The sequence below is a fragment of the Marmota marmota genome, unplaced genomic scaffold (genome assembly GCF_001458135.2).
Source record: "Marmota marmota marmota unplaced genomic scaffold, marMar, whole genome shotgun sequence".
Taxonomy (NCBI): Eukaryota; Metazoa; Chordata; class Mammalia; order Rodentia; family Sciuridae; genus Marmota; species Marmota marmota.
In genome coordinates, this window is record NW_026000080.1 from 3,282,538 (window position 1) to 3,309,379 (window position 26,842).

Here is a 26,842-nt window from a genome sequence, read left to right on the forward strand (position 1 = left end):
TTTCCTTTTTTTTTTTTTTTTTTTGTCATTGCACCATGGTGTTTCTTGGCTTACCTTTAAAGACTGCTGGTTATCCACTGAGAAAAATATTTATTCTGGGATTTGGGGATTTTTAGCATTATGCAACTACCTGATTTTCCTAAACAATGTTCTTTCTTTTCTTTTTTCAATGTGGCCAACAAATTAAAGAATTTCTGGCACATTTACTCTGCAGTTTCAGTGTTTATTCAAGGTCATGTGACTGTAACTGAAGGACAGTACTGAGGAGGTTTGAGTTGCCTTTGTGAATTTCCCTCTGTACAAATGAGTGCTCTGAGCCAAGTAGACTTAGCACATCTGTAGTAAATGAGTCTACCATGCTGCTTTCATTGAGTTGAACTTCTGTATGAACACACTACCTCAATCATTTAGGAAAAAGGAAAACAACTTTTCCTTACAAAAATCATAAATCCATTTGTCACCAAAACCAAAGCTTACTGGTCTTTTTATTTATTTATTTTTTATTGCTGCAAGTTTGTTGGAAAGGAAAGAATGAAACAAAACTAACAACTTATGACAAATCAAGGCCTTTCAATATTGAATTTAGAGTTTTTCAGGTGAACCCAGGCTTACATGTTGTCTAAAATGAGATTCTTGTGTTAAAAGAACATTGAAAACCTTGAGTTTTCCATTTGTGGATTGTTTCCAGTACTGTGTAAGAAGGAAAAACACACTTCATCAACCCATTCCTAATCCAAGCATGGAGCAGCAGGACCACCATGGAAGCAGGAACACAATCAGCCCAGCTGCTCATCTGCTTTCTCTGTGTTCTCTGGTCTACAAGTAGTTACACTACACTCCATTTGGCCAATTCTGTTGACTCTTCATTACTAACACATTGATTAATCTAGTTATGGTTCATCCTGATTACTACTTTCTCCCTTTTTTCCAAACCTTGTTGCTTGTTTGGGCCCATTTTCCACTCATTAGGACCTCTTCCAGAATAGACAAAACTCTGACTGCTTATTAGCAACAAAGTGAAAGATTTGCGAGGGGATGTAACTTTCCTAGTTCAATCTTCAGTGGCTCCCAATTAGATAAAGTTCATGCTCTTTTTGGAATGATGTTCCTTCATGATTGGCCACTGTTTACATTTTCAGTCTCACATGCTACCTTGTTCCTCACATGTGTTGTACATTTCAGTCATAATAACAGCTAACGATTATTAAATGCTTTCTGTGTGCCAAGCACTATTCCAGGTGCTGAAAATATATTAAATTATTTACCTTCACAGACTCTCCATGAAGTAGATATAGCTGTTTTCTACAGTTTACAGAAAAGGAAACTGAGACTCAGAGAGACTAACTTGCCCAAGGGTACACAGACAATGAATAATGGAGCAAGAATTTAAAACCAGGCAACCTGATTTCATTCCAGTTCTTAACATATCTTTTAAGTATACTTAGTTACTTAGAAATTTCCTCCAAATTCTTTGTATTTACTGGCTTGTCTTCGTACATGTAATTTATTCCCTCTGTTTAGAAAACTTTTCCATCTTTCCCTCAAATTTGTGGTGAATAATCTGTTAACCTTTCAGTATTTAATTCAAAGAATACTTCCTTTATGCTCTCTTCTATATCAGAATTAAGCATGTCTGCTTTGAACTTTTGTATACTCAAGGCACTTCCTCTATCAGAGAATGAATAATATAGGTGCTAATTACTTGTCTTCATGTCTTTCTCTTCCAAGAAGTTGTAAACTCTTGTGGAACAATTATGTTTTACTCATCTTTGTGTCCCTGACACCTTGTACAGTGTGAGGCTCATAAGAGAAGCTCTTACAAACCGTTGAGCCATAAATGTTCTTTGTATAATAACTACAACCTTAGAGACCTCAGTTTAGATGTATTAGCTACTTAAAATCTTAAGTATAGTCTATTAAATGAATACAATACCTAATTCATATTACTTTTATAAGCATCAAATGAAATATTGTATATAAAGTGCTTGATACACACTGCATGCACTTATTGAGTTAATATCTTTCCATACTAATAAATATGACTGGTTAATGGTGTTGTGTTGTGAAAAATATAGAGCCATGAGATAATGAGAGGAGCAGGTTCTGTATAGAATAGCCGAGGGAGTCACTGAGAAAGTCATACTTGAGCTGAGGACTGAAGGTAAGACTAAACTAGATATGAGAACTTCTATGAGAAAGGAGCCAAAATGAAAACACAGTCAGGAAAAAGTTTTGCATGTTCACAGAATTACTGGAGGATAAAATAAGGTAGCAAGGGTATAGTCTGTGATTTTTTAAACAAAAGGATATACATTTATTTCTTCATAGCACCGTGAGCCTAAACATGTCTAAGAGCCACAGTATAGCTGAAAAGTCCCCTTTTATGCCCTGGTAATCCTGTGACAGTGTGTTGACACTTGTATGAATGAGATTCATAGGATACACTTCTTTTGTCTAGTATTATAGAGGCTTTTGCCTTGTCCATTTTTCAGTATTGATAAGCCATCAATTGTTATAATGAAAATAATTAGTAATTATTAGTAATAATTAATTATATGTGAGGTAAAACAGTATCAAAATGCCTGTTTTTATTACATTTGAAGAAGTGGTTACTTAGTTTTCTTTGCTCTTGGGAATGGACGTAAGTCAAGCGAATCTATCTTTACCACCTTCAGACTTGCCTCCATCGTGCTCTCATTTCCCTAAGTTTCATATAGTTAGAGATTCAAAACTAAAATTACCTCCTAACTTTAGCATACAGCTCATTCATAAATCTTTTTTTTCTAGAAGTTGGCTACATTACTTATGACTGGCACGGCAGGAAAACGTTATGAATGCTACATTATTTATGTATAATGTAGTCTTACATATAATCACCTAATAATTACTATCCCACGTATTTTTAAACAGCCAATTCTTTCCTAGAAGGGATATATTTAGTAAACCAAATAAAATGAGAAATGTCTATTTAAACAAAAGTGTTTTTAGTTGCTAGAGTAAAGGAAGCAAAGTATAACTTTTATAACTCATGGGTTTGCTGGTTTAATCAAAAAAAAAAAAAAAGAAGAAGAAGAAAGAAAAAAAAAAACCCAGAGTACTTCCATTGCCTAATAGTGCAAAGAAATTTCAGGACAGCATACTTATTTTTGGTACCATAGAAAGTAAATTAATTTAAATTACTACCTTCCTAACACATTTAATAACTGTATAAATATAATGCCATGTGGAAAGAGGTGGAAAGAGCCTGGTGGTTGGTAAAGCAAAGGAAGAAAAAAAAATGTTTTCCTAAAATAATTTTCAAGATAGTTCTTTAAAGAAAAACCTCAACTAATTTGAAATTTGATGTCACTTTAAATTTTATCATTCTAGTGTTGAGAAATCAATGAAATTAACATCATAAATACTTAAAATTTTACTCAGCATAATTTTAAAGATAGATTTCCCAGCTAATCCTCCTTAAAATGTGGATTTCTATTGTTGCCCAGATTTAACAAATTTTATATATTACTTATTTCTTAATATGTTTCTTTCAATCTAAATAAGACTACAACAGCTAAACCAAGGGAATAACTGAGAGACATTCTCTTTGATGTTTCAATATTATATACACACCAAGCATCATCATTGCAGAGTCTGTCTCTTTCTTCTAAATGTGTATAGGTAACCCCATTTTCCTTCCCAGATCTTTCCATTCAGTTCCCCAGAGGAAAATCAAATGGAAAGGCAATGCCATATTCTTTCCTTAACTGAAATTAAATGAAATACAACACTGTAACCATAATGCTGCTACAGTTTCTGACACATAGGAGGCACTCAATTAAAAGTAACTCTTGGCGTTTGATCTTTTTTGCTGCCCTTAACTCATCCAAGTACAGTTCTTGTTTCCTTAGGACGTCAAAACTTATGCCATCAGTTTCACTTCTATCAAAATTGACAACACTTTCTTAAAGGATTCAAAACTGATTTCTAAAAAAAGAATGGCTTCTGTCTGAGAATAATAGAACCCTTCAGCCATGAAACATCATGTACTCTTAATCATTATATTAAATTTTATAGGACTCAGATGAACTATTCATTGATTGCAGCATCTCTAACCACAAGTAATAACTATTATGGCTTTACTTACTTTTTAAAATTTGCCCAGAATGACTTTACCTTTTGCTGAATAGTTTTAAACAAGTCAAAATAAGTCACTGGAAAGAATGTCTAGGGATTAGTGTCTGTTTCTCTTGCAAGCAAAATTAATCATCCATCTGTGTGTTCATAAGAAGTATTTGTTCTTTACTTGTGTGAAACATTGTTTGGAACTTTGTACAGAACACTCTGCTACTATGCTCAAATTTCTTGTTAGTATTACAGATAATAAAACAAATAAGATAAAATGACACACTAAGACAATGTATGTTCCACTTGAAATACTAAGTTTTAACTACCTCATTACAATTCCTATGCACCGAGCAGCAGTGCATAGAAATGAAAATGCATGAGAAGTTCTCCACTGTATCAACTCAATTTTGCTATTGCAGTATAAAAGCAGCCAGATAATACATAAATGAATGAGTATGGCTGTGTTCCAATAAAACTTTATTCACAGTTATTTAAATTTTAATTTCATATCATTTTCACATCTTTAAGTATTATTCTTCTATTGATTTTTCCCATCATTTAAAAATGTAAAAACTACTATTCTTAGGTCATAAGCTATACAAAAACAGATGAATTACCAGAGTTTGGCTTGCAAACCATAGTTTGCAAACCTTAATTAGGATTTGGTTTTAAGGATATACTATTGGCTTGCTTAGCTTTATTCCCAACTATTTTTAGTAAATTTTCTCAGATCATGTGTGGTTGAGAAAATTTTTCATAAGGAAACATTAATCAGTTATTAGAGTTGTATAATTTTTCAAAAAAGAATGTCACATAACATACTTTACACTTAGGCTACATAATTTAGAAGGTACTGGCAAACTTTGTACTGCCTTGGTGTTTTCATTTAGAAAACCCAAGATTATCATATTAACTATTAGAGATTTCAGGTATGTGCTAGATGCTTCCAAAATATTCTTTAATTGTTTCACTTATTTGGGAAAGAATCCCTGGATATCTGCAGAACCTAGGCAGTACATCAACAGCGGTCTTCTGGAGCACAACCCTTCCTAAACTTATTGAGTCTCTATATCAATTTAATAGGAACTTCACAGTTTCATTTCTTATCTATGCTTTCTAGGGCATCAAAGGCAGTCCAGGAAGAACAGGACTCGCTGGGTCTCCAGGTCCTCGAGGAATAAAGGGCTCATCAGGCCTTCCAGGAAGCCCTGGAGTTCCAGGCCCAAAGGTACGTTAATGTTTTTTTCTGATGGTTAAGCAGTATTGGCCATCCTTATACTTGTCCTGGGTTCATTGGCTAGATCACAAGATGGCAAGATTAATGTCTTTTAATAAAATTTGGTTAATAGTAAAAACACATTAGGGAAAAAGGAAAATGAATGGTCTGTATGTGTCCATTTCCTGTAATGGCCATAGTGCATGTGATTAAGCAAAACAGCTCATTACCCAGATCTAGTTAAGCTTTAAGAAATGCTGGCTTTGAGTGTAGCTCAGTGGAAGAGAGTATTTGACTAGCAGGCCCTGGGTTCAATCCCAACACTACCCAAAAAAAAAAAAATGTTAATTTGGACTCATTTGGGTTCTTCTTCCTTTTCCGTTATCTATCTTTTCCAAAATTTTATTACATCTTAACTTGATTTTCGTTTACGATTTTTGGTTTACGTCTAGAGAAATTTTAGATTTCTGACCCATATAAGTAAATTGAAACTGATGATCCAGTTGCTCACTGTTTATAGTTTTAGCCTTCTGTTAATGTTTATACCATAATTGTCCCTTTCTACTAAAACCCAAGCAGCTAAACAAATGATAAAACTAGGGAAAGAAATAAGAAAGATTCCTACCTCTCATGTATGAGTCTGCATAAAGAGGACCTACACTTGTCAAGTCTCAAACTTACAGGTTTGTGTCAATAAAGTGAAAGATATTTGTTAATTTTACAGCATTTTTGGCAAAAGTCTACCAAGCATCATTTTTTTATTATCCTATCTATCTATAAAATTCACCTGATTCCTAAGTTTACTTTTAGAAATGGTATAAAAAGTATTCCAACTCTCACTTCAAAAAAAAATAAAAGAAAGAAAAGAAAATCAATATAAATGAAAAAAACTTGACTCAAAAACATGATAATGGAAATTATGTGTATCATTAAGTGGGCTTTTAGGGAATAAAGGGACCTAAGAAAACAGATAATGGAAATTTCTTAATGGTGGAACTGAGATGATAATTATGGAAAAAACATGGGTTCTGGTCTGTACTTAGGAGACTGCTCTGTTTCTGCTATCAGATGGCTGAGTCATCTCTGTATGGTTAGGAAAAATACATCAAAATGATGTCAATTCAAATAATATACAAGTTCCATCTCATGTAACCCCCCCACACACACACACATACTCCACCTTCGCCCATCCCCTCTGTAGCCCTCATATCCCCTTCTAGTTTTATAATTACCTCCTACTCTCCTCTTTACACACTTACCACCACAATCTCTGAAATTTTATTTCCTTACTGCTATACCTCTTATTTATTAAAATCAAATATTACTTGCTGAAAAATATTGGTGGAAACAATTATTTAGAATTTGATTTCCCGGTGCTTTCACTATGCTTAAGTCTTTGAGTTCCATTGAAAAGTCAATATGTTTATAAGTTCTGAGGTCAAGATCACCTTTCTTTGTTTTATCCACAGGGTGAACAAGGGCTCCCTGGTCAACCTGGAGTTCGAGGTAAAAGAGGTCACAGAGGAACACAGGGTGATCAAGGACCACATGGAGAGCCTGGTCTGAAAGGGCAACCTGTATGTGCCAATCCAGAAATTCACCAAGTACCCATTCTACAGACTAAGCCACCAGTGCACAGTAATAATTATCATGTCTATACAATTTCAGGGTGAACATGGTGATCAAGGTTTGACAGGTTTCCAAGGATTCCCAGGCCCCAAAGTATGTTTATATATTTTCTGCTCATCTTCAAGCTATCTAGAAAAAGAGTTATTGAAATATTTAGTCTCTGACTTGAGCTTTTCTTTTTAACCTGCATAATTTCAATTGGTACAGTCATATATTTAAATTTTGATCATTTTAATTGTTAAACATGTGTAATTATATATTTTCCTAGAAATTTTATTGTACGATTTCCTTTTGTTCACATATTTAAGAGTATTTTTGAAGAAGCAATTCTTGATAGATGGGTATTAAGATTATTTTCTTTGTAAAATAATAACATAGAGCTAAAAATTTTGTCTTTTTCTTCTTATTATATGTCTAGGGTCCTGAGGGAGATGCTGGCATTGTGGGAATATCAGGTCCTAAAGGTCCTATTGGGCAGAGAGTAAGTGTAGAGTCATATTGGCTACCTAGAAATTGTGCTTCTTTGTTTGTTGTAGTACTTATGAACTCAAAAATTAGTATACTCCGAATTAATAGCCTAGTAAAATGATTTTTTCAGATAGAAAATCATAAAAGTACTTATGGAGTTCAACATTTTGCAGTTCATAAATTAACTTTAGCAAAATACCTCCATGGACCACCCATATTTCCCAGTTCTTACTTTAAAAAAAGAATCATCAGAATTACCGTGAAGACTGGAGAGTGTATTTATTAACTCACACTGGTAGCAAAAACAAAAAGTAGTTTCATGTCATAAGCCTAATGCAACCAGAAGCCAGAGACCACCCCCACGCACCACCTGGTGGAGGCTTGCCTGTGACCAGAGCTCTTCAGACCACACTGTGAAAAATATTTCCCGATAACTGTGTTTTCCCAACTCAGGGGCAAGTGTCCCAAGAGAGTGATAAGAGTTGCTTAAGGAGTTTTTTTTTTTTATTGATTGTTCAAAACATTAAAAAACTCTAGACATATCATGTTTCATACATTCGATTCAAGTGGGTTATGAACTCCCATTTTTACCCCAAATACAGATTGCAGAATCACATCGATTACACATCCACATTTTTACATAATGCCATATTAGTAACTGTTGTATTCTGTTACCTTTCCTATCCCCTACTATTCCCCCTCCCCTCCCCTCCCATCTTCTCGCTCTACCCCATCTGTTGTAATTTAATTCTTTCCCTTGTTTTTTTTCCCTTCCCCCNATGTTTGGGCTCCTGTAGGCTTCCAGGATTTGGCAATCCATTCCATCTTTCATATCTGGGAAGTTTTCTAGGATTATTTCATTCAATAGATTGTTCATTCCTTTGGTTTGAACCTCTATGCCTTCATCTATCCCAATGACTCTCAAGTTTGATTTTTTTATGACATCCCATGTCTCTTGGATAGATTGCTCGTGAATTTTAAGCATCCTTTCTGTGTTGACTATATTCTTTTCAAGTTGATAAACTTTGTCTTCATTATCTGATGTTCTGGCTTCTACTTGATCTAGTCTATTTGTAATATTCTCGTTTGAGTTTTTAATTTGGTTTATGGTTTCCTGCATTTCTAGGATTACTGTTTGATTTTTTTTTAAATCTCTATCTCCTGGTAGAGCTCGTTCTTTGCCATTTGAATTTGCTTATTTAATCCGTTTTCAAAATATACTTTCATTGTTTGAACTTGCTGTCTAATGTCTTCTCTAAGATTCTGTTCCATCTGAGTTAGGTATGCCTTGAGTTCTTTCTCTGTTCATTTTTCTGATGCCTCTAGGTTCTCCTGTGTATTTAAGTTGTCCTGCATTGTTTGTAATCCTTTTTTCCCTTGTTTTTTCATGGTGCTCAAGTTACTTTCCAACTCTGTTTGACTGCTGTGTTTCTGTTTTCTCCTTTAAATTTGTTTTGGTTTTTATAGTTCCACTATCTCTCCTTTGTGTTAGGAGACAATGTTTAGGGATGTTGGATTTAATTGTGATTTAAGATAAATTCATTAGTTTCATTAAAGGCCTTCAGATTTTGATAGCATATAGAGAATTGAGGTTTGGACTTAGGATTTTATGTTAAGGTCGGGCGATTTGATGGTATGGAGGTTAGTATATGTTAGCTTCTTTGGGGGGTTGCTCAAATGCAGGCGGATATTAACAAGAGAATAGACAGGAGTACTTGGGGGTAGTTAAGGGCTTAGGCGGACTATAGAACTATTCGTAGTATTCATCTATTTGCATTTAGTAAGTTATATGTAATCTGGTGTTCATACTTAGCTTAAGGAGTTTTAAAATCAGGGTCTGAAGAACTCCAGATAACATTGTAGTGCCTATAGTTTCAAACTCTAGAGAATATAAATAAACTATCAGCAGTTAATGGTTATTACTTTTATTTTGTTTTTATTAATCATAGTTTGCTAATTGATGAGATATTTTATAGAACTGAAACTTTAATGTCATCTGTATGGCTAACTACAACTGCCAAGGCAAATGTGGAGAAAACAGAGAGGAAGACAGGAAACAGCTCAGATGCAGTAGAAAGGAGTCCTGAAAAACTTTACAACTGAAAACCACTGTCCTAAAGAAAATATAAATCAAAATTTTAAAAATTTTTTTCAGAATTTTTTTAGAATATTTCTTTAGCATTCTGTAGTTTTCATTGTGGAGGTTTTTCACCTCTTTCATTAAGTTGATTCCCAAGTATATTTTTTTATGCTACTATAAATGGGGTAGTTTTCCTCATTTCCCTTTCAGAGGATTTTTCACTGGTACTCAGAAATGCCTTTGATTTATGGGTGTTGATCTTGTGTCCTGCTACTTTGCTGAATTCATTTACTAGTTCTAGAAGTTTTCTGGTGGAACTTTTTTGGTCTTCTAGGTATAGAATCATATTGTCAGCAAATAGTGTTAATTTGAGTTCTTCTTTACCTTCCCTTTAATTTCTTTAGTCTGTCTAATTGCTCTGCCCAGTGTTTCAAGAACTGTTAAATAGAAATGGTGAAAGAGGGCATCCCTGTCTTGTTCCAGTTTTTAGAGGGAATGCTTTCAATTTTGACTACCATATTTACAAATTATCACTTGAAGTCAATTTCTGTATTTACAAAGTTTTCTCTTAGATTTAGACCAACAAATAACTTCACTTTAAGCCAATTAATATTAAAACTATCGACCAATAGGCCACATGATGTTATAATTATTTCAAATGACAATACTCTATTCTCTATACCTTTGTAAGAGTCAGAAAAAGATAAAGCCTGTTAGATAACTACATTTATGTATTAGGTTAAATGTTAGCCAGAGAGACAATTTTACAGGCAGTATAAATTGAAGTGAAAATTGTTGGGAAACACTAAATCAAGGATTTTGTATTCATTGAGAAACAATAGGCATCATACCTAGTATGGAAGGAATCTGCAGGGGCTTGAACTCATTCAAGGTTATCTTCATAAGCAAATATCATCTTACAGTTTAAAAGGCTCTTTTCACATTTAATTTCACAGTGGCCCTATTTTACCGATAAAGAAACTAAAGTTTGGTTGGTTATATATGATATCCCCCAATTCTTTCCTATATTGTCTATTATACACCTCAGTTTACTCAAACATTTGTTCCTTCAGCGTGTGTACAAAAATTTGTTCAAAATTTTGTTCATCATTCTATTCTTTTTAAAATAGTTTCATTTGTTATGTAATGACACATGTATAATATGTATGTATCATTTGACTTATCACCACATAAACATTCTGATTCTAATTTGTAATTGTTGGAAATTATACATATACAGCTGTCCAGAAAGGAAACTATAATAGTATGTACAATTGTGTCACATACTGTTAACCAAGATCACTACAATTTATAGTAATACTACAAGATTTTATCATAAAACCATAATTATTTACACATGGCTATTTTACCATTGCACAAAATATTTCTTTGAAATTTTTCTGAATTATACTGAGAATGAGACTGACTGCTTTTCTTTAATCCCAACAGGGAAATACTGGCCCTCTTGGCAGAGAAGGTATAATAGGCCCAACTGGTAGAACTGTAAGTTTGTCACAATACAATTCTTTTCTTTGTTTTTTATACTCTTTTTTGTTGTTGGTGGTGGTGGTGGTGGTGATGGTGGTATTTATTCCTATTTCTAGAATAAGTCACAGAGTAACATCCTGGATATTTGAGAAGTAAAAGACAAAAATACATATACATTTTTCTGGAAGGTCATTACTGAGAACTTAGGGATCCTATATGTAATGAAGAAAGGGTGAGCAATGAAGCTGACACCTAAAACTGGAGCTGAGTAAAGAAAATAGAACAGAGTCTAGGAGTGGAGTGTCACAAGCATAGAAATGATCACTGAGGCTATAAAAATGGGTTTGTTTTCTGAAAAAAAAAATAAAGATAGCAAAGAAGTACAGACCACCAAGATTTGAGTCTCAGGAAGAACCCAGTTTAAAGGAAAGAAAAAGAGAATGGTAGAACCAGGAGGAAAATCAGGATAGTCCCAGCTTAGGTAAATGGAAGTTTTGAGAAAGGAGTAGTCAAGAGTGATCTTTTTTTAATATTTATTTTTTAGTTGTAGTTGGACACAATAACTTTATTTCATTAATTTATTTTTATGTGTTGCTGAGGATCGAACCCAGGGCCTCGCACATGCTAGGCGAGCACTCTACTACTGAGCCACAATTCTAGCCCCTCAACAGTGATCTTTGAGGGAGCAAGTTGCAGTAGACAATGTAGTGAAGACTACAGTGAAGAAAGGATAGATAAAATATTTAATGACATTTCTCAAAAATTTTTAACTCCTATAGGGTGTTTTGGTTTTGTTTTGTCTTCCACTCCACCCTACAAACACAACTTTTCTCAAATTCTCATAGCAAACTTTGGAGTAGATATTATTATTTCTCTTAAATAGATGAGGAAATAGTTAAGAGATATAGTTATTCAAAGTAATAGAGCTACTGAATTACATATCTGATGTTTCTTACTTCAAAACCAGTGCTTTTTACCCTTTTCAAGCTATATCTGAAGAGGAAACAGATCATATATTGCAGAGCTTCCAGAAATATGGCTATAAAGTAAAACAAAGAAATAAGATAGTGACTGGGGAGATGGTCATGGGAAAGTTTTGCAATAACCATAACAGTGCAAACAAGAGAAGGAGTACAGAAAGGGCCAGGTTGAAACTTAGGGAGGAAAGATTCATTCCCTTAGGGAAGTCAGTATTTTGAATCATTTAAAATTATTATATATAGACACAGAGATAGAAAAAATAAAGGTAGAATGCTTCACGTATTAAGTACAACTATTCTCTAATAAATTTGGAGAACTTGCCACCAAAGTTATTGGATTTTTAATCAAAAGAAAGAAAATGTGTAACTCAACATTCTCTACACTTCCAATATTTGCCACTCAGAGCCATATAAGATTTTAAGTGGGAAAATTCTCATATTTCAGTGCATGGTTCTTTAGCTAGCTAAGGAGCACATACTGTTTTGATTATGGAATGATTGTTCTCTTCTGTCATATATTAATTGGTCAAGGAAAATGTGATCAATAAATGTCTTAATTAAAATATTTCACTATGCTTTGTTTATAAACAGTTCTTAAAAGCCCTTTTAAAATCCAGCATGCACATCAAATTTTTTCCATCTTCTATTTTTTTCCTTTCTAAAAAGAAAAGTTTATTATGAAAAACTAAGTATTTGATAATGGCAAAACATTGTGGAAAAAATAGTGGTGTGGGTAAGGGACTTGTCATTGTAAATGAAATTATATGGTAGTATAAAATAAATAATCAGATCGGTATAACAGACTAGAAAATATAGGAATTAGATCTAAGACTATATATAAATTTATTGTAACAAAAATAATATATCCATTAGGATGGTTTGGCTAGAAGTAATAAGAACCCTAAATCAAACTGGCTTTAATAGAAATTTATGTCACATAATAGGAAGCCCAGTGGTAAGAAGGACTTCAGATTTGGTTTGTGACTCAATTATGTTGTCCAAGACCTTTGCCTTTCCATATCTCTACTCTCCTAACCTGAATGTTACTTTCATTTGTAAGCTTATAGCAAGAAAATTACAATTTTTTAGAAATCATATTTAGACATTGTAAATTTCTCATATCTAATTGACCAGCCTTCAGCCGCATGCCTGCACCTATATTAGGAGAGAAGATGGAATTACTTTGAGTACCATTATTGCTGTAAGAAATTAGAACCCCAAAAAACAGCAACAAAAAAAATTAATCCTTCATGAACTTGTAAAGACTTTAATATAAAAAATTAAATAGTAAAAATCTTATTACATTTATGTAGAAAACTTAAGTACAGATTAAGTGTTGGGGAGACCTTATTTATAAGATAAGAAATCGGAAAATTTTAAAATAAAAAAGCAGAAAACCTACTTGAATATTGAAATAGTCAATAAAAATCTACATGAATTTTGTGTGGGAAAATATTCCCCAAATAAAATCAAAAGTTAATATAGAGTGGGGGAAAATATTTGTAAAGCATACAACATAAAACAGTTTACTACACAAAGAGCTCTTTAAATTTGGTATAAAAAAGTTCAAAAACTCAATAGAAAAATGAAAAATAAGTAGAAAAAAGTCAGTAGTTATTTTAAAAGAGAACCACCTAATTTTAATTTAGAAATGCAAATTAATTCCATCTAACACAAATTATATCTAGCCTCTCAAAAGAAGATATAGGGAGATCAGTACTCTAATTTTCCACTGGTTTAAAGTGAATTACAGGCTTTATGGAAAGATATTTGTTCAAATATAGATACATTTGTCCTTTAATCAAGCAATTCCTTTTGAGGAATTTGACCCAAAGTTACAGACGCACCTAATACATTAAAGAATCTTTATACAGTTTTTGTTTGTTTTGTTTTGTCTTGGCACCAGGGATTGAAACCATGGTGCTTAACCACTGAGCTACATTCCGAGGTGGTTTTTGTTGTTGTTGTTGTTGTTGTTTGTTTTTGAGATAGGGGAGGGATTTTTTTTGAGACAGAGTCTCACTAAGTTGTTTAGCCTTGCTAAATTGTTGAGTTTGTCCTTGAACTTCTCCTACCTCAGCCTCCTTTGCCTCTAGGATTATAGGCATGCTTTTCATTCAGTGGGATTTTTTTATTTTTAAAACACTGTATTAACCAAAAGAAAAAAAAAGAAAGAAATCATGTGAATGATCATTTATAAAGGAATGGTTGAGGAAATTGTGATCTAGTCATTTCATGGAATATTATGGAATTATTAAAAAGAATTAGCTTCATCTACTTTGGCTGATTTTCAGTTATTGTGTGATGTATTAAGTGGAAAATCGTGATGTATCAAAAAGTATATAATATTACCCCAGTGTTATAAAATATGACCAATATCTCCCATGCATATGTGAATGTATTTGTCAATATTTTAATAGAAAAAAGTACAAAGAGATATGTACCATATTGTTAACACTGGATTGAAAGAGGAAGAAGATAGGAGGAAATACCATAGAGATATTTTAAAAGTTAATACTCTAGTTTAAAACAGATTTAGGACAAGTCAGGAAACACAAAAGAAGTGATATAAATGGCCAATAAATAATAGAAGTATTTTTACCTTGCAAACAAAGTATATGGCATGAATGGGAAGAAACATGATTCACTGGCCCATGTTTTGCAGGTACGCATGCAATTTCACACAGACTTTCAGGAAGAGAATTTTAACAAAAATTTCAGAGGACAAAAATGTTTATACCAGTGCTGTTAATAACGAAAGCAATTAGAAAAATCTCATAAATTAAAATTAAATAATATACTGTAATTGGTAAATATTACATATTATGATTATCTAGAAGAATGTGGACTGACATGGAAAAGTGTCCACATTATATTATGAAGGTGTAAATTCAGGTTGCAGAAAAGATTAAATAGTTTTATCTAATTTTTTTGCCATAAAATATGTAATTCCACATGAATGAACACAGAAAAAGCAGAAAGTCTACTCAACATCACCAGATTACCCATTAGTTTCAAAGTGCATGTTGAACATTCATCAAAATATATGCTCTTTTAGGTTATAAAAACAAGTTTACTAAAAAGAACTGGAGTCATACAAGTTGTCATACAGTTCTCTGGCCATAATGGAATTAAAGTAAAAATCAAAAAAAGAAAGATAATAAGAAAAGCTCTAAACACTTGAAAATTAAACCACACATTTATGAATAATTCATGGATCAAAGAGGAAGTCTCAAAGGTAGAAAATATTTTGAACTAAATGAAAATGTATACAACAACAAAATATATGGAATGGAATTCAAAAAAGGGAACTGAAAGAGAAGAAGGAATTCACTCTAGAGGGTTTTCAAAGGCTGAGAGAAACAAATAACAGAATATAACCTCAACTTATAAAGATTCTCCCTTATAAGACATAAAAACAGCATACTACAGGGACACAGCCACATCAATGTTTATAGCAGCATAATTCACAATAGCTAAACTGTGGAACCAATCTAGATGCCCTTTAGTTGATGAAAGAATAATGAAAATGTGGTATATATACATAATGGAGTACTATTCAGCATTAAAAGGGAATAAAATCATGGCATTTGCAGGTAAATGGATGGAGTTGGAGAATATAATGCTAAGTGAAGTTAGCCAATCCCAAAAAAACAAATGCCGAATATTTTCTCTGATTTAAGGATGCTGATTCATAATGTGGTTAGTGGGTAGGGGGAATGGAGAGGATGAACTCTAGAGAGGGCAAAGGGAGGGAGGGGAAGGGAGGGGGCATGAGGGAAGGAAAGACAGTGAAATGAGATGGACCTCATTATCCTAAGTACATGTATGAAGACAAAATGGTGTGACTCTACTTTGTGTATAACCAGAGATGTGAAAAATTGTGCTCTATATGTGTAATATGAATTGTAATGCATTTTGCTGTCATAATAACAAATTAAAATTTAACAAAAGACAATATTAAGAGTAAAAAAATATAAATCACTAATACCTAATAAAAATATGTGACTTTACAAATAAATGATAATGCAGTTAGAAAAGTATTGCACTTCTCTAAAGGGTTAAATGAACTGAGAATGAAATTTTATCCTTAAAAAAAAAAAAAAAAAAAGTTTCTGCCTTCTAAATTGTTTTGTATGGTTGTCATATCCACTATCCTGACTTGAGTGATTGACTATCTTTTTATTCCAATGTCATTTTAAGGTGGAACTAATTGGGATAATTTACAGATAGAATAATGAATCAATAGGTTTGGAAGATTTTTGTTTATTTGTTTTATATTGGTTTGTTTTGGTTTGGTTTTGCTTTGCATTGCTTTACTCAGATAAAGAAAACTAGAATGTATACAAACTAAAAAAACAAGCTTACAGAATGTTTTTGTGGACAACCTGAACTATATTTAATATTTAAATATCAATAACACTGAACTGGTATCTTTTTTTTCTTCTCTTAGGGACCCAGAGGTGAAAAGGGCTTTAGAGGTGAAACTGTAAGTTTAACTTAATTTGTGATTATTTATAGTGTCCCTTGTCATGAAGCTGTCAGCTCCATGAAAGCAAGGACCTTATTAGGGTTGTTCATTACTATATCTCTGATAGTTGTGGAATAAAAATAAAATTGTAGTTGTCAAGAAGTGGAATTAACCTATGTGGATATTGCAGTGAAATCTGATAAACTCTAAATATGTTGAAGAACCTGTCAATTACATTCTCCCCAGGTTAATTTTGTGAAATGCAGTGATTATCTGCTTTGTCAGGCATCAAAAGAGATAGGTCATCTTCAGATCTTAGCCATGCTAGCACAGTAGTGCTGCAAAGTTGCTTTCAGTACATACCCACTATATCCAGACAGCACTGACCAGGGCTGCATAGCAGAAGCAGATCATTAGTTGTATATTTCAGCCAACTAGAAACCATGGTATGAGGTTGGGAAAAAAGTACTTTCAGGACCTAAATAGTCCTGAAATGCACTATATCCCTATTTTCCAATTTAAGAAGATACTTTGTAAAGGGACCACTTCCCCAAAAAGATCATGTTAAGCTTTTTAAATAAAAAATTTATTGTGTATATTTAGAATGTATAACCTGATGTCATGCAATAGATATAGATAGTTTGAAGGTTATCATAGTGAAGCAAATTAACGTATCTATTATCTCACATAATTGTTCTTTGTTGTTGTTGTTGGGGTATGTCATAATGGGCAAAAGGTATGACTTATGCAGTCGAGGGGGAGAAATAAAGAATATCCATGCACTTCTGCCCTTTTTAATGCTTTATTCACTCAAATCACTCAATACAATTTCACTCTATAGGTTCTTAATCAAGAAAACGACAATCCTTAATGCTAAGCACTGAATTGACATAATCAATTCACAGCAAACAATTCTAGACTAATTAATTCACAGCAAACCATTTTAGATTAATTAATTCTAAGCACTGCAAAAACACTTAATCATGACAGGCTAAAGTCAGACATTCCCTCTGCATGCTAAGTTCAAGTGTCAGATCAAAAGTCTCAACCCTTAGGCTTTAAGTCCATCAGATGCACTTTCACTCAGACCCTGGTGATCAGGTTCAGAACAAAGCAGGCTTCTCCTGGGGTGGAACTGACAGCTGGTTGAGGAGAGGGTCATAGGGAGAAGTTGTAGCTCTCACTAAGGTCAAGATGTGGCTGTAGAGTTTGAGAGCAGTGAGGAAAATGCAGAGGATCAGCAAACAATGAAAAGTGTTGGGATGTCAGTCCAGGTCCTCATCAGGTCTCAGCGTAAGGGCGTCAGTATCGGCTGGCTGAATGACTGTTCATTTGCTCTATTATTTATACAAAATTTGGGGGCTTTTGACCCCCCTTTCAATCCTTATCAGCTACCACCAGATTTCTCAGTGACATCATTTACCCTGGGGTTAAAACATCTGGTCTGGTGGTCCCCACCCTGATCTTTTCATGTTTCCCTCTTATCCAGAGGACAGCCTGCCAGAGGCTTCACTCTGAGTTTATCAGGGTGGGGAAAAGTGACTCTTTTGTGCCTGAGGGCGTGTCTGGTAAGACTGCTGGTTTTAAACTGGGGTTTTTTAAATAGAATTGCTTAGGCTCAGGCCTAAGGCCATCCTGGTGTGCTGGTGGTAGAGCACCTAAAATCTATTCTTGTGGCCTGGGATCCATGCTGACCTTATAGGGACATTCAGAGTGCTTGAGGCCCATAAGAATAAACTAAGATATCAGGAAAGCCATGATTAAAAGCTGATGAGGTTACATAATGACTCCAGAGATTTTTCTTTCTCATCATAGAGTATGCTTGGAACTCAGAATAAGTATGTTACAGTTATGTTAATTAGTTGAAAAGGGAAATTATGAGTTTTAGATAGCCTAAAAATTCCAAGTGGAACATTAAAGTAGATGTGTTAAATTTCTAGAAATGTGCCCCAACATTTTCACAGCAGACTTAATATTAACAGGAAGCAAGAACACACACACACACACATACACACACACAGAAGCTATATCCCCAGGAGCAGTGGGACTAAGAAAGAAAACCAGAAGTTTTAAAATTAGCTTAGTTTTTACACCTCTCTGGCTCTGCTTGCCTTCCTGACTTACCCTCTCCAAGTACTGTGGCTAGAACATAAACTTCCATAGGTTTAGTATACCTCAAGTACTTGTAGTATTTCATTTGAAAAAAAAAAAATGAGTGGATATGATGGATTACAAACTCGATGTATTGTAACTGCAATCTTCCTTGTAGAAATATGGCATCCAGACTGGGCGCTGTGGCACATGCCTGTAATCCCAGGGGCTAGGGAAGCTGAGGCAAGAGAATCATGAGTTCAAAGCCAGCCTCAGCAACAGCAAGGTGCTTAGCAACTCAGTGAGACCCTGTCTCTAAATTAAATACAAAATAGGACTGGGGATGTGCTCAGTGGTCAAGTGCCCCTGAGTTCAATCCTGGTACCAAAAAAAAAAAGAAATATGGCGTCCAGAATAAAGCAAGTAATAGCACCAGTCAGGCCATCCCCTTAAAGAGAAACAGACAGTTAATGCCCTTTCAGAGAACACCTCTCGTAGATTGGCAAAGGATCTGGGAAGACCATTTGAAATATCTGGGGTATTTAGCCTCTTCCAGACTCTGCAGCCTAATCATATTCTTCTTCTTTGTTCTGCTCTCTCACTTCCTGGCTTGTGCACCTAGTAGGTGTCCTCTCTACTATATTTTTTGTATTCTTTATTTCTACTGACCTTGAAGTTTTGACTTAAAGATCATTTATATTACTCAGGGTGGAATTTCTGATATCTTTCCCTGCCCTACTCTCACCCCTGGAACTAGTGCAGTTCGTGGCACCTGTGCCTCAATTCTTTACTTAAAAGTCCTATTATCAGAGAGACTTTTGTAGCTAGCCTATGTTTAATAACAATGCTCCCATCTTCCTGAGACTCCTTATCTTTCCTTAGCCCATTTCCTTGCTACCTTGCATATTACATATGTATTTTTTATTGTCTCCCCTAACTAAAATGTAGTCTCCAACAGATGTTTTCAGTGTTGTTACTTGTTTGATGCTGTATATCCATCACCTACTAGCATTGTAAAATAGTTGGCATCCAATAAATATTTCATGAATTATTGGTAAATAGAGAAGTTTTAGAGTATTGAAACATAATGGTTGTCTTCAAATATTTAAAATGTTGCTTTATGAAAGGGAGCATAGATTTAAAAAAATGAGTGACTGTTGAGGATAAAATTGAAACAACTTATTTATTAAACAGTATTTTTAGTTTCTGTGCTTAGACCCCTGGGAGTAAGCTCCATAAAGGTGTGACTAGAGTCCAAGTCTCCCAGTTCACATGCAATTGTTTCTCTAGAAATCATTGTTCCTCTCAGAAAAATAATGATTAAGAACAATTTAGGTGAAAAATCTGTATCAAGAGTAGCCTAGCAGCTGGGTATAATGGTGCACTCCTATAATCTAGCAGCTTGGGAAGCAGAGGCAGGAGAATTGCAAGTTCAAAACCAGCCTCAGCGACAGCAAGGCGCTAAGCAACTCAGTGAGACCCTGTCTCTAAATTTACAAAATAGGGCTGGTGATGTGACTCAGTGGTTCAGTGCTGAAAGAATACCCCACGCAAAGACACTTCGCCGGGAGAATTCCAATTTTATTGCAAAAGGCTGTGTGCTTATATAGAACTAAGGGGGAGATGGTAGGGCTTAGATAAATGGCAGGCCACCCGTTTATTGGCAAATTCTTCCAGATATCAGCTCCGGAGCCCAGGAATTAGTTCTTATTGGGGCTAAGGTTCCCCGCCAGCGAGATTTGAAATTGGCGCCGGTGGGAGAGTTCACAGGGTCGGGAACTTTTCGCGCCACTGCAGAAAAGAGGAAGGTAGGAAGAAGAGGTCCTTAGGCGCCATGTTGGGGTTTTTCTCTGGGGTGCAGCTGCCGTTTATACTTTTCCCAACAAGTGCCCCTGAGTTTAATCCCTGGTACAAAGAAAAAAAAAAAAAAAGAGTAGCCTAGCCCTTCATGTGACAGCTTGAAGAATAGATTCCTGATTTAGCCATGTCCTAGGCTTTGTAACTCACTGGTTCTATCCTAGTTACATTACTACCTACTGACTCTTATTTAATATTACTAAACTCTCAAGTCCAAACCAAAGGAGCCATTTGCCCCTCCTATCCACAAGAGACATTTGACAATGTCTCTAAACATTTTTGATTGTTACAACTGGGAATAAAAGAGTTGCTAGTCACTTGCAGTAGGCAGAGAAGAGACTGAGGATGCTTAACTATCCTGCAAGGGAAGCTCCTCAATTTATAAATGAGAAAAGTGAAACTCTGCAACTGAGCCTAGCAAAGTAGAGATCATGAAGTTAAATCAAGGTGACATTTTATAAAGGAAGTTATATAATGAAATGACATAAAGGATTTACATAAAGGAAAAGACTAATCTATTCAGGTTTAAGGACATAAATTTATTGGTATTTTTAAAGTCTGATGATAAACTGTCACTTGAAAATCTTATATAAATTCTTGAAATAAAAAGAGAGAATCTATTGTCATTCAAAGGCAGTGTTTTCATTACAGCCAAATAAAACCAACATAACCATTCGTGTTAATTTGATTCTCCTTTAGGAAATCATCTTAATTTTATTATAAACTCTTTATATAGTACATATAAAATTGAATCACTTCTCAGTAGTTTATTAACTAGAGGAATGAAAAATACTAATGAAAACTTTCTTATTAGAATCATATTTTGTTTCATTTTACTACTTGACCTATTTTGTGCAGTTTTACATTGGGGTTGCCCTGCCCTGTCTTGTTGGGTTTGAAGTATTTTGTTTGATACTGACCTGTTCTGAGTACTAAAATGAACTGAATTCAGTACAAAATGAACTGAATAAAATCAGTAGTAGAAATATTTTCTTCATTCTCCTGTGATAAATTCCTCTTTCATAGTCAAATATGGGATATTTTTGTATTGAAACCTCAGTGAGATATTATGAATGTCAGAAACATCCTACATGGAGTAAAATATTATAGCTGTTTATCATTCTTACAATGTTGATCGAAAATGGAGAAACTTACACAGCAAAGTTCACTCTAAACCTCTTTATATTTAAAAGACTATCTCTATTACAGCATTTCAGTAGTGAGGCATAAATTTTATATATTCTCTGCTTAAGATTGTAATCTCAAACCATGCAAACTAAGAAATGTCCAGCAGGCAATCATGTTGGAATACTCTACCCTTTTTAAGTACTATGGGTTATTTGTTCTAGCTGTCACAGTGTGTTAAGAATCAACAGCGCTGACAATAAAATACTAAGTCAACCATAATGTCAAAATTACATAAAACTCAGGTGGAGATTAAATTTTACTTGCATCTTATTACTAATAATCTGAGTTTGTCTCAATATTTAGCATTAACAAGTTGACTTTGAGCAAACATACAAGGCCTTAACAATGGTTGCTATTTCATTTTGAAAAACGTCAGCATAACATTTGACATTTTACCATATACAGTTAAACTTTTCTAATTTCTAAATCAATACTAATTAATTTTATCAATATTTCCCTCAGTTATTTGATAACAATTATCAAATACCTTCTATTAGGCACTATTCTTTTTCTAGAAAATGAAAAGTTAACTAAGATATTTTAAGTGTTCTTAGGGACTTTCCAGGATGTCTGTTCCATAGAATGCAAAAGTAGATGAAAACAAGGGAGGTGGCATGGTGAATAAGCAAAGTGGACATGGCATGTTTAAGTACTATTGAACAATGGGCCTTAAACATATGAAGATGATAGATAGAGAGTATTCCATGTCAAGGAAATACCATAAAAGTGAATGACATAACTTGAAAGATTTGGTTATGGATATTGTATAGGGGGATGGTAAATGAAAATAAGGACCAAACCTTAAAAAGAGGCAGTAGTGCATGGTGACCAAGAATATTTATTTGTTTTTTGTTTGTTTGTTTATCATTTTGGCACTGAGGGTTGAACCCAGGGGTGCTTTATCACGGCATTATACCCCAACTCCTATTTTTATTTTGAGACAGGATCTAAGTTACCCAGACTGGCCTGCCACCTTCCTCAGCCTCCCAAGTAGCTGGGATTACAGGCATGGACCACTGCACCTGGTCTATACTTTTGTATTTAATTAACTTGGATTTTAATCCTACCCCTTCTCCTTATTTGCTTGTAACTTAACTATTCCATGTTCTTTTGTAAAATGGAAATATAACTTGGTACATAGTAAGATCTCAGTAAATGGTAGGTATTCAAACTATTAAAAAAAAAATCATACTTTATTCTCTAAAAAAATCCTGAGCCACTGAATGATTTAACTAAATAATGGCATTATTAGATTTCCATTTTAGAAGTAGAATGCAGTTATCATAGCAGAAAAATAAAGTCAAAAAGTCTAATTAGAAGTACAGGCAAAATATTATGTTTATGTAAATTCAGAAGTTATACCAAATTACCATAACTGGGGCTTAAATAACAAGCATTTACTTCTCACAGTTCTTGAGGCTGAGAAGTCTAAACTCAAGGTATCAGCCGAGTCCATACCTGGTGAGGGCCTTTTTCCTAGTTTGCAGAAGCCACCTTCTTCTTGTATCCTCACAGAGAAGAGACAGATCACTTCCTTCACATCTCTTTTTATGTGGCTACTAATTTCATGTATGATAGCTGCACCCTTACGACCTAATTACCTCAAGCACGTCAGGGCTTAGGACTTCAGCCTTTAAATTGAAGGGGACAAAAACATTCTGTATACAGTCTGAACCAATACAGTTGCTGTGAAGATGGAGAAGTATTTTAAAAGAATGATGGTATCCATCTTATAGTATATGAAGAAAAAGGAGATGTCTAAGAACACTGAAGTTTCTACCTTTGATGACTAAGTGGGTGATAGGTAGAAATAACAGGAGAAACATGCTTAGACAATATTAACATTTTTAAATGTTGACATTTATAATAGTTTATTAAAATGAGTAAATTTAGTTTCTAATAATATCAATAAAACAGGAACATACATATGGAACATATCATTCATGAATATGAATGATAGTTAAGTGCAAGAATTTTGAAATACTAAAGCAATTTTGAATAATATGGCTTGCTTCATGAGTAAAGGCAATGGTAGAGGCTCAATCTTAGTTCTCTTGCTTACACCAAACCAAAAGCCATGCTTATACATATCATGCTTTGTTTCTTTTTTTTTTTCAGGGTCCCCAAGGCCCAAGAGGCCAACCAGGGCCTCCAGTGAGTATATTTACATTTATATCCATTAACCATTGATGAAGATAAACTTGCTTTATTTGGGATGTCTACTAAATAAATAATTTTTAAAAATTTGTTATGTTGTAGGGGCCACCTGGAGCACCAGGTCCAAAAGTAAGTTTTCTTGGTTTAGTTTTTTTTTCTGTTAGAATGTCATATACTTTTTTAAGCTCCTTCTCTTAGTTCCCTATTAAAACTGTCCTTGAATCTCTCTGTTCTTCTTGCTTAGCTGATACAAAGCTAGCCCACCTATATGCTAACTTGAAATTCAAGCCTCAGACTTCTTATCTATAAAATGAAAATAGTATCTCCTACTTTTGGGGTGGTTTTTGAATATTAAATAAGAAGTAAAGCATTTAACACAGTATATGACACTTATTAATACTGTGTTCAAAAAAATGCTACCACCTTCCATTTCTTCCTACTTCTGGGACATAGCTCTTCTTTTTAGATTTGTTGTTGTTATTGTTATTGTTGGGAAGGGTTATTTGGTTGTTGTTTTTTTTTTTTTCAGTTTTGTTCTGTTTGTTTACCTTGCCAGCCAGAATTACTCATTTCTTAGGTTTTATATGAATTCTTAATTGCTGGTGAATGTAGAAAATCTCAGACTTCTCATGTATTTTCTTGTTACCTAACCTGCCCTTGTCTTTAAGGCAGCACTTCTGTTGCTTTGGCTTTATACCCTTGGCCTCTGATGTTCCAAGTTTGGTTTCTCTTAGGCTTTGTCTCCACTCTCATGGTTAGCAATTTCTTTCTTGTCCTGCTCCCTTCCAGAGGCCTCTCTTGAACCCCAACTTCATTCATATCCCATTTTCTTAGCCTGCTGGTCAAATACATTGGTGCATGGTCACATTTATTGTCCAAAAGATATCAACTGTTGACTATACTATCACAAACAATGGTCATTCCTATGCCTTCCAAGCAATAATTATTTCATATGTAGGGCCATTTAGATCTCTGATTTAGATCTCTGATAGTTTTAGATGGTTGTTCACTGTGGTCCACTCTCATTGCATCAGGAACTCTTCATTTCCCTTAGTTTTTCATTGGGACAAGAAATAAACTTTCAAGCAAGGAGCCATGAGGAAGATTATCTACTTGGAAAAAGAAGACCTATTTCTCTATGATTTTTAGAAATCACTTTGCTCTTCTGACCATCTGACTGATAGGTATTCCCTGCTAGAACCTTAATAGGATGTCTTTCTTCAAATCTTCAATTCACTCTTTATTTATCTTTTTTTCCCTTACCCTTGTCCTTGGGTTATGAGTGTGCTCATCAGTGACCTTTCATCTTATAATGACTTTGATATATCATAGCTATCTTCCCAAGAAGTGGCAAGTTTTTTCTTTAGGTTAAATTAGATATTTATTACAAGAGCTTTCCTCATGAACATGCATCTAGATTTTTCCAGTTTATACAGTATTTTTATATGAAGTATCAAAACTCCTATAGTAAGGAGATCCTGGAATTCTCCTCACTATACTGATGAAAAATGAATTCAAAGAAGGTAAGTGACTTCCTGTGACTGAATGCTGAGAAGGTTCAGAAGGCTTAGGGCTTGAACTTCCAGGTCAATATTCTCTACACCTGACCAAGCTGTCCACGCTAGTGTGTTGAGCTCATTCTGCTGGCCCTGGCAGAACTGCCTTGAGCAGGTTCAGGGAGGAACTACAGAGGATGATGCTGCAGCAAGGTGGGAAGTCATATTTTTCATCTGTCAAGCCTGCTTAATCTCTGAGTAGTACTGCAATGTAGTGTTAACATCCAGGTACCTATGTGATACTCATCCACTCTCACAGGAGTCCATCCAGGAGAGAGTCAGCATTAACTTGCCTCATGTGATAACCACTCTTTTTCATTTTAGTCTTCTTCATGTCCAAGTTTTAAAGAATTATATTTAATTGTCAAATTAGAGGTGTTTATTGAAAACTTGGGCTCATATCCCTGTCTTATTTGGAAAATGTGTATATTCCTAAAATGAAATAGGGTATATGAGAAATATGAATAGTAATATAAACTTTGAGGAATTACAAGTAGAATTAAATTAGAAAATACATATGCTTGACAAAGTACAGGTACTCAATAAATGTTAGTTTGTTTCCTTCTTTTCTTCCTTTCTCTCATTTTCTTGACCAATATGTAAACAAATTCCTATATATAATCTTTCTGGAACTTGCACAATCCAGTGTGAGAAAGTAGCAGTGTACCCCTGCTGAGGATAAAACTTGTAGAGCAGAAATCTACATGACAATGTGAAGACACCAAAAATATTGTTTCCAAAGATGGCTTGTGATCATATCTTCTGTGAAACTCTTTTTAATTCCATCCTCTCATCACACTGAAAGGTAGAACTGATACTTTTTAATTCATACATGTTTATTTTCATGTTAGTCTCCCTACTAGATTGTGAGCTTTCTGGAGGTAGAGACTATTTTTTAACTTTCTTTTCCATTCAAGGCCTTAATAAGTGTTTATAAAATGAATGAATGCATACATTCAAAACACACACACACACACACACACACACACACCACACCACACCACACCACACCACATCACATCTCCTGGAAATTTCAGAGTGAATCATCCAAACGAAAAAGTTTCGCTTAGAGATAACCAGTGTCTAGAATGGAATGAGTTCATATAATTAGAACTAGAAGCCTTCTCAGTAATTATTTGGCAATTATATCAGACTGTGAGTTGTGATTCACTGGTCAGTAGGCTATGAGAACAACTTAGTGAATCTCATTCAGCATTCTTTTGAAATGAAACAGAATAGAAAAAAAATGGATAGTAGCTGCTTAATGAGTATGGGTTTTCTTTTTGGGATTATCAAAATGTTCTGAAAGTAGAGATTGGTAATGGTTGCACAACATTATTAGAATATATAAAAAACAATTGAATTCTACTTTTTAAATGGTAGGAAGTGTGAATCGGGAGGTATAGCGATACCAGATTTCAAACTGTACTACAGAGCAATAGTAACAAAAACAGCATGGTACTGGTACCAAAACAGGCAGGTGGACCAATGGTACAGAATAGAGGACACAGAGACCAATCCACAAAATTACAACTTTCTTATATTTGATAAAGG

At 34.3% G+C, this 26,842-nt stretch overlaps 1 protein-coding gene across 2 annotated transcripts in view; it reads left to right on the forward strand.

Annotated features, from left to right (window-relative positions):
* The window catches only part of Col24a1 (collagen type XXIV alpha 1 chain), a 373,492-nt gene that overhangs the window by 321,537 nt on the left and 25,113 nt on the right, over window positions 1–26,842 (forward strand). For both annotated transcript variants that reach the window (XM_015504738.2, XM_048814986.1), the window contains 8 exons: window positions 5,228–5,335; window positions 6,793–6,900; window positions 6,992–7,045; window positions 7,371–7,433; window positions 10,950–11,003; window positions 16,422–16,457; window positions 23,694–23,729; window positions 23,835–23,861. In XM_015504738.2, the coding sequence (XP_015360224.1) occupies window positions 5,228–5,335; window positions 6,793–6,900; window positions 6,992–7,045; window positions 7,371–7,433; window positions 10,950–11,003; window positions 16,422–16,457; window positions 23,694–23,729; window positions 23,835–23,861 (486 nt within the window). The remainder of the gene's footprint in view (window positions 1–5,227; window positions 5,336–6,792; window positions 6,901–6,991; window positions 7,046–7,370; window positions 7,434–10,949; window positions 11,004–16,421; window positions 16,458–23,693; window positions 23,730–23,834; window positions 23,862–26,842) is intronic.